Source organism: Magnolia sinica, chromosome 3 (genome assembly GCF_029962835.1).
Source record: "Magnolia sinica isolate HGM2019 chromosome 3, MsV1, whole genome shotgun sequence".
NCBI classification, from domain to species: Eukaryota; Viridiplantae; Streptophyta; class Magnoliopsida; order Magnoliales; family Magnoliaceae; genus Magnolia; species Magnolia sinica.
The window spans coordinates 130,056,049-130,065,287 of NC_080575.1; the positions used below are offsets into that span (position 1 = coordinate 130,056,049).

General features: G+C 38.1%; 1 protein-coding gene across 4 annotated transcripts; it reads right to left on the bottom strand.

Moving 5' to 3' along the window:
- Positions 1-257: 257 nt before the first annotated feature.
- On the bottom strand, positions 258-8,265 carry LOC131241324 (S-type anion channel SLAH2-like). 4 transcript variants are annotated; one of them, XM_058240123.1, is made up of 7 exons: positions 8,098-8,265; positions 6,929-7,084; positions 4,334-4,541; positions 3,512-4,069; positions 1,620-2,390; positions 1,470-1,501; positions 258-1,376 (listed from the first exon to the last, which is right to left on the bottom strand). In XM_058240123.1, exons 3-7 carry the CDS (start codon positions 4,523-4,525, stop codon positions 1,052-1,054), a joined length of 1,878 nt encoding a protein of 625 aa, XP_058096106.1. In that variant the 5' UTR covers positions 4,526-4,541; positions 6,929-7,084; positions 8,098-8,265; the 3' UTR covers positions 258-1,051. The 4 variants fall into 4 exon arrangements, with proteins under 4 accessions (XP_058096106.1, XP_058096105.1, XP_058096107.1 ...); XM_058240122.1 differs by lacking the exon at positions 8,098-8,265 and having other exon boundaries at positions 6,929-7,330; XM_058240124.1 differs by lacking the exons at positions 6,929-7,084; positions 8,098-8,265 and adding an exon at positions 4,692-5,118.
- Positions 8,266-9,239: the final 974 nt, after the last annotated feature.

The window sequence follows — 9,239 nt, forward strand, 5'->3', positions numbered from 1 at the left end:
TGATAATTTCATGATCACTGCTAGCTTGTTGATTATTAGACTTCAACATATTAACAAAAAAAAAACCATTTCATATTTCAACTTTCCCTCCATAATTTCTGGGACACAACTATCACAGGTATATTTTTGTCTTTACCACTTGGAAATTTTCATTAGTACTGAAGATAAAGAGATGGAATAACAATTTACAGAAACCTCTCAAATGCATGTGGAATCCCCATACAGCTAGTTTGCTAAGCCATATCTGCAACAGAAATTCGGTAACAAGAGAATCCCCTCGCCTTTGCTGCCTAAATCTGTAAGTGGACTTCCTGGATATCCTTCTTTAATAATCTTTGCTACTTGCTTGAAGTGGCTTGCAGATCAAAACTAGATATTCATAATCCACATTCGCTTCAGAGGCTATATAGTTTATCCACTGCCTGCCGCTCTTTTTCTTTCTGTACCGGATGTCCATATGTTTGTTCCATGAAACAGGTGGACCATCAGCTGAATAAACATTCAAACTAATAAAGAGATGGAGGTGCAGGATTACTTTCTATGGGATCGCATTCTGTTCACGGTTCTTCTAGTGCTTTTCTTTCCCATTTCAATTGCTTGTTTCCTTCATCATTGACTGAAAGATCAACCATTTTCAAAACAAACTCTGCACATGAAAATGCCTAACATATGAATTTGAGATTTATTTCGAAAACACAAACCACCACCACTCTCCACGTTGGCAATACAACTCACAACCTCCACTAACCAACCATGCTAGAAAGCAGTGGCCTTTTAAGCCAATTTCCAAGGCAGCAATGATCTCATCAAGAGCTCTTGAAAATCCTACAATGCACCTTCATCTCCCAACTGCAGATATTTCAAGATGGGCTAAATTGCCAAACTTCAAAAACCATATTTAGGAGAATAAAATCGTATGCTTGCTTTGGTAACTGAGTCACTGACAGATAACCGATTTTTTGCTCACACAAACAACTGCATCAAACATCATGTGAAGGAGAATAGCACGAGCTTCCCTAAATCTAGAATGAAAATGAAACCCAAAGGCCAATCAGAATCCTTGCATACTCATCTCATCAGAAGTTTCAATATCTTTAGCATCTGAACTCGTGGTTCGCAGATGTGAACGTTTCTTACTTCCCTTAGGCCTTCTCCCTGTAATTGCAATGGTAATATCATTGGGAAAGAGGTTCCGGAGTACGAAGGCATGAACAATAGTGGAGACGAGCAGAGCTGTTACTGTGAGGGTAGATATGGCAGAGAGAACAATGGACAGTGATTGAGTTAACGGATTCTTGACTGCATTTGAGTATTTGATGGTCGCGATGGAAGCCGCCGTCATGGGAAAAGTATATGCCCACCATGCCAACGAGAACCTGGTGAAGGAGTAAGAGTTTGGAAGGCATTTAGAAATATGGAATGGAAGGAACATGGAGACCTGTAAGAAATACAATGCAGTTAGTTAATACCTGAAGCCTCGGAAGAAATTAACACGAACAGCCTGAAAATGCGCACACATAAAAAACAGGTGACAAGACTTGTAAGATGATCCATTTAAGCAAAACAGAAGAAGAGCAAGATGGCAGAAATATGCATAGCCATGTGATGGAGAAACTTACAAGAGAAACATAAAGGAATAGGGCAATGAAGTAGGCTATCCTTGCCCCATAATCAAAGCCCCCTTGAATCGTTGCCCATGACATAGAAGCTACACTGGGTGCTGCAACAAAAAAAAAGAACACTGGATGGAGCTCCTTTGGGAGTGTCTCATTTGTCGGAAGCCTCTGGTATAGAGTTACAAATAGCACAGTGTAATGGGCCAACCCAACTGCGAAGAAGAAAATGGGCCCTTCTTTTAGCCCCAGGGATGTACCCAACAAAGCTCCCACAAAATTACCAACAATTGACAGATGATTTGATGGATTCGCAACCTTTGAAAGCCTTCTTTGGCCTCCCAACATCCATTGCCCGTAGATTTTAAGTTCCAGAAATAAGATTGGCGCCATGAGCACATACCAAAGAGTGGCTGGGAGGTTTTCAGTGACCACTGGTGGCACCCCAAGTGCTAAGAGCAGGAAGGCAATCCATGGGGCAAAGAAGAAGTTGACTCGGATAGGGTGGTGGTACTCACGGCGAACTGCTTCAAAGTAGAAGACTAATTTCAAAGAGTAGATGGAGGAGATAATGGCCATCACAACAACAGAGATGCACCAGAGGACGAGGTTGATGGTCGGGCTTATGTGTAGAAATCTTGTGGCTGGAGATATGGCTAGTGTTTTCCAAAGGATGGCTTGGCTGTTAAAGCCAAGGCAGATACCAAATGAAGACATTGGAAAACGCAGAAGGAATGGCCACTGCTTGTCTTCTGGCAGCACCAACTCCTCTGAAGTCTGAAAAAAGATTCAAAGAAAAAAAAAAATTCAAATCCTATTGGTTCAGATCATGGTACTTGCATAGATATGCTTATATGCATGTCCTGTAGTGTTGCATTTGAGTTTATATTCACAATTTATTTTGCTAAGGGGACTTCACTTTTGAGGATATGATCTCACCACCACTGCAACTAAAAATCTCATGCATGTTGAGAGAAAACTGATAGTGTAAGAAGAAGATGAAAGAAAGATAAAGGAACACGTAAGAAAGAATCTATTCAGTACTGTGTTATCTACCCCGCATCTCAATGCTCTATTCTATATGTACATGCCTGTTAATATACAAACAAAGGCCTAAACCACCTCAAAGTATCCAACTTGATTCAACTTCCAACTCAAACTGTCTTGTCCAATGACATGTAGATGCATGAACACAAAGCTAATAACTACTCAAATGGAGGAAATATTATTCTTCTGATGGACTACATAAAACTCTCAACTAAAAAAAAAAAAAAGAATTTGAAATATAATACTAACTATAAGATAGAAATAATCCTAGTTAGATTAGACCACACGTATAACAATAACCCTCGATCTGCCTCTGTGTATGAAATGCATACCAACTCATCCTTTCCTCTAATTGCAATGGAGAACAAAACCTTGTTATAAGTAGTCAACATCAAACATGAACAGAGAAGTCACCCATTGTAAACTCACCAATTTGATAATAACCTGATATAACTGATACAAAGGGATCAAAACCATATTATCAATAAGTCTGAATTGGCGATGAAAGAAATTAGTAGTTGGCACAATAGAAGTAAAAAGAAGAAACTCTTGGCCTGGCTAAAGCACCTATGAATCAATGATGCAACCACCCCGACAATCAGGTTATCAAGCTGAAAAGATAAAGCCGCCTCCTTGACAGAGAAAGATGAGGTGTCTGTTAATCAGGTTCATATGTTTTAATCTTTAAGGATATCAACTTACATAAGTTAGGGCAATTTCTTGCTATTTTATCAAGATTACATGACTTGAGGTAGGAAGACTCTAGAGATGATATCCTGTCAGCTGAATGAAGCAAATGGAGCACAACAGCAGCAGCATCAACAAAAAAGAAAAAAGAAAAGGCCACATACCCTGAGAGTATCCAATTCAGGCCCTTCTAAGGCATCATAGTAGCGATCTACTGGTAAAACCTCAATTTCAGCAATCTGTGTACTGTTAATCTCTGCTTCTGCTTCCTGGTGCTTTCTACTTAAGTTTGAGAGCTGCCTCTCAAGTCTTCCTGACCATGTCTTGAAAGAGTCGTAGCATTTGTCCTTAGCCCGATTATTCCTCAAATTCATCTGCGGTTGTTCCAAAGGATTCGGAGGAAGCTTTACCTCTGTAACTGCCTTAGCATATGCATGGCCTGCAGGTATGGGTTGAGAATGGAACTTTGCCTGCTTTGGCTGCCGCGTGTTAGAAACAGAAGAGTTTTCCTGAAGGTGTGTGGTCTCATGGTTGAAATTAGTTCCACCTTTGTCGCTGAAGAGACCTCTTTTGGTTCCTTCTAATTGAAGTCCAGCAGGAGAAGAAGGCATGCTTATGGAGATAGAATGTAATCGATGTGGATCGATTGCTTGCAGTGATGACTTGGGTAAGCAGTCCATTGATGAATATGCACAGCTTGGAAAGGCTGATGCTTCTGTTACCTGTTGTAAATGACATAAATAAATAAATAAATACATGAGAAGAAGAGGAACAACAACAAATTTAAATAAAGATAGGCCTAACACCAAAGTCATTCTAAGCCGTGCATCGGTAGCAAACACATCGAAACAAGCATGTGCAGAGCCAACATGTTATGCAGACAGTAACAAATTTAAGAACCAATATCCTTTTCCACATAGTATAATTATCATTTCAAATTCATTTAAGATCCAATAATTGTATTGATCTTTGAAATTTTGGCTTACTTTAACTGATGTATGATTGGGTGAAGGATTGTTTGTTGGAGTCACAGTTGGCTGATATGGATAATTCAGGCCACCACTGTTTCCAATATTATCGAAGCCGGGCACTGAATGGGATGTTATATTCTGGAAAAGAGATGGAAGTTCTTCAGGGGAATCCTGCTTTGATGAACCCAGAAATTCATTGTTTTCCATGATGAAGCAAGAATACCTGCATTGTGTAAACAATCTTAGCATACATTGTTCTTTCCATTGGTGTCAAGTTTCAATAGAAAGAAAAAGAAAACAGAAGGAAAAAATCAACAAAGTAAGAAAGATGGTTTTAAGCAAGATAAAGCTAGACAAAACAGTTTCTTCATACTGTCAGTTTGTAACGGGCGTTGACTTTAGTTAACTTCCAGCTTGGCCTTATTGTAGATAGCTTTTCATCTGATCAGCTAAATGCAATTAATCTATGTAGGATGACTCTTAACTGGATTTCATATACACTCAAGCAACTTGTCATTAGAAGAAATGGAATATTAGCTCCACCTAGTTATCTATATAAGAAACCCTCCATTTCAAATAAACATGGCCATGTTAGACACGCATCGGACATGTAGACAGCTATTGAGGCAAAATTTAGTTTATCTTTTTTTTTTTTTTTTTTTTGTTATTATATAATTTTATTATGTTTGTAATTTTCTAAAATTGTTATCTATCAATAATACCATGTATTTGTATGTATGGATTGTGAGAAAGACTCCAACAATCCTTTTGCCGAATGTTAGAGACCATGAAAAAGCCCTCTCTGCAAATTTGCTACCAAATCAAACTAAACTAAAAAAACATGAAAAAAGAATTTTTATTCAATGATAATAATAATAATAATACATTACCCCTCTGCAACATAGGCTTTAAATGGGCCATATCTAACGCAAACAGCCCAGAATTGCATGACCTTGGGCTCATTTCAAAGCTTACTAAATAAGCTATCAAATGGGACCAATTTCGTGCCATTGGGACATCATTTGGTTGGGCCACCAAGGAAGTGACAAAAATGTGCGATTGACTAAATCATGACTCAATCTCATCATAAAGACTAATTAACAAACAAAAGCTATGATTCATATTTTGGAGGAAACCCATTTTCATATTTTGGAAATGTATAACAATTTATAATGACAACAAACTGATGATTCATATCTCTGAAGGAAATAAATATGTTTTATCTCTCAAAAAAAAAAAAAAAAAAACAAACAAACAAACAAAAGCTACAAATTTGATGATTATATGATTGATCCCATATGTCCCACAATTTAAGTTGATCATTGATCATCAGACCATTGATCGAGCCCTGATCATCAATCAAGACATTCTGAATGGTAGGATTATTCAACCAGCTTGGGTGGCCATTTGGTTGCATCCCCCATCACATTAATAGCTTGGATTCTTGAAAGATGAATCCAAATCCAAAGGGTAAAGTTCTGCGCATCCTAAGCAATACATCGGAATGTATTCTAGCAAACCTTGTTAAATAAAGGAATTAAAAAGAAAAAAAAAATCCATCTTCTTCTTTGCTATCCATGCATATTCATTAAAACATGACCCATTCCTCTCTTAAGCAGGTGCTAGAATATTAGGAAAATTGGGTCATCTTGCTCCATGTTCAGACAAAATTTGGGATTTCAGGTTTCAACCCTTTCTTTTTATTGGGACAGTTTCCTTAAAAAAAAGTTCCATGAAGAACCAAATGGAAATGGCGAATGCCACGTGTATGCAAGATGCATATAATTATGGGCATGCCTCAATTCTGTTTGCATTGTCACGAGCATACTTCCTCTGTAACAAATGTTTTTTTTTTTTCCCCTACCTGCCCATACATATGAGTAATTGAATATTAATTGATGATGATAATAACAACAAAACAAGATTATCATAAATAACGACAACAACAATAGCTCATCATCTTCTATTTCAACCCACAACAGTAGTAAATTGAAATGGGAGGAATTATACAGTGTCCTGATCACCCAATATATGCAAGCAGGCCCTGCTTCACTGATCTGGAGCATCGATCTGATGGGTCCATCAATGAAGGGGATGCTCCAAAAGTATCCTACCGGAAGACTATACTCTTCCAATCAGCAGCCCACAAATAGATAGTTAAGGAAAAAAAAAAAAGCAGCAACAGTCTAGAAAAAAGGCCAATGATTGAAGGGTAGGGGTTTGCCCCGATCAGGAATACTCTTGGTGCATCCCTATCCGTGGTGGGGCACATTAGATCAACAGTCTGGATCACTGAACCATGGGTCCCACATACAGACTGGATGAATCAGGATGTAATACATGTCAGAACACCAAAATCTCTTCTTCTTCCTTTCTTTTTGTTTTTACATATAATGAATTTAATGCAGAGATGCAATGAAGCAAGAAGTCATCTGCAGAGATAATTTGAAGCAAGAATTCGCCTAGATTTCATGAGAAAGAAATCAGAACAGGAGAATATTATGCCCGAAAGCTAAGAGAATATAACAGAAACTCAAAATAGTAAACAAAAAACAGGAATCCAAAAATACTGTTAAGTATCCTGTTTAACACAAGTCAATCAGCTCTAACCACCGAAGATGAAAGGAACCTCTTTTCAACCAATATGGCAATCGACCCAAGAAACAGATGGCAGACTAGAGCCACTCAGATCAATGGGACAATAGATGTTCAGCTGAAACACCAGACTGATATATACATAATTCTTCACGGACACAGCTCCAATTCCTGAGAAAAGCAAACATCACTTTAGCTAGCTATGGTAATGCATGTGATGAGTTAAATAGAAAAACATGACAGCACATATCTTCAAAATGGAGGAAGAGACATAATAAAATAAATATAAGACTCTAAGTCGTTGCTATCATTTACGTTGAATCCGCTTGAAATTAAAATAAAATGGAGCAGATTTACATGATAATGCCACGATTTTTATGCTGACCAATAAAAAATTCATGCGCTTCAAAAAAAAAAAAAAAAAAAAACAATAAACAGGGAAGATTATAAAAGAATGGGAGACATGATCTTAGGTACAACGCCACTTCTATTTGGTGGGCCAAATTTTTTTAAACCAAACGGACTATCACTAGTCAAGACTTTTAAGGGGGGAAAAAAAAAATCACATGTATCTTTCACCAGTGAAAACACGCCAGCTTAGGAAAAACATATTTATTTCCTCCAGAGATATTAATCGTCAGCTTGTTGTCATTATTAATTGTTATACATTTCCAAAATATGAAAATGGGTTTCCGACAATAGCCCAAAAAATGAAATAGCAAATCCTGCATTTGCCTGAACAAATAATAACTGATATTAATAGTCAGTATAAGCTTTCAAGCCAGAAAGCTCAAGACCGAGAGAAATCTGAAAATATAAATTTAAAAGCAACCCAAAACAAATTCCGTGCCATCTTCCAGGATTCACTCAATTCGAGAATTAAAGCTCTTGGCTGCGGAAATATCATACCTTCGGATTAGAGAGAGAGAGAGAGAGAGAGAGAGAGAGAGAGAGAGAGGAAAGAAAAGAGAAGGAAACAGAATTTCTCGACAATTCCCAAATGAACAAAAGAGGAGTAGGCGGCGAAAGGGACCGTTGCGAAAATGTCAAAGAGCAGATTAATTCAATATATAGAGAGAATATCCAAAAGAGTTCAAATAAAAAAACGCCAAGAAAAGCGAGGAAGATGTTCCAATCCAAACAAATGCAGCGAAAGCTACAAATGAAAACTGTAATCTAATTACCAGAAACAGAACTTGTTTGAAATCTATATTTCTTGCACCGCCAAAACCAGACAGGCCATTCGAATATAAAACTGCATCAGAAAGTCAATGATTTTATAGAATTGAGATATCGAAAGTGCAGTGTCTGTCCCACAATACACCGGCCCATACAAGTGGGCCCGTCTTTAGGTGATCCACATTGTTAGTTTAGTGGACCGCACCGTGGATGAGGGATATTGACTGGAAAGTCTCTGCATCCTATTCCTTCAACGATGTAAATCCTCGAAGTGCGTATGAGAGGGCTCCCAAACTCTATAAATGGAGAACATTCCCCGAATTTGCAGAGAAATGCCATTCGGCCCGCCTATCTACTACTGGAGCAGATGGAACTATTCACACCTCTGATCTTACGGTATATAGTGGTCCCGAATTGCGATATATGGATCAGATCGTCCCAAGGATAAGCTAAGATAGACAGACTCTCGTGCACAATGCTTCTCTCACCATATACTCTCGGTATTTTGTATACTTTTTTAATTATACGAGAAAGAGAGCACATGCCTTTTTATAGGAAAGGAAGGGAGTTTGGATGAGACCATATCATCCGGTCTTATCCCTATCTCCTATCATAAATCAAATTCAATTTTGAATTTGAAATATAACAGAAAAGGAGAAAGGCCGGAAGATGCCTAAATATGTGGGACCCACCCACTAGTGATTGCTCACCAGTGGGCCCCACCGGCCTACGTCCAACATCTCCCACTCAATCACATTGTGGGATAGGCACATAAATTTGTCCATTTAACTCGCCTAATAACAATCAAAGATCAAACATCGCGATCAAAAGAATCAGAGGCGTGGGACCAGCTGGATCACCATAATCTTCTCACAGTTGCTTAAGTACTAAGTGACCACCTGACTAGTACTCAATAACCCAAGCTTTGCAATGCCTGTCCTAGTCCGCATGACCACACCGGATGGAGTTAACTCCCGACCTGGAGTACTCGGCCAACATACGCACTTATCCAACTTATCGAGTTATTATGAAAACTTGATTTTTCACAAACTTCGAATAAAACCAATTTAAAGCAATACTTATATATGTATATGCTTTTTAAGAAAAATACTGTTTGCAAAAGTCTAATAAAAACAACTCGATACTG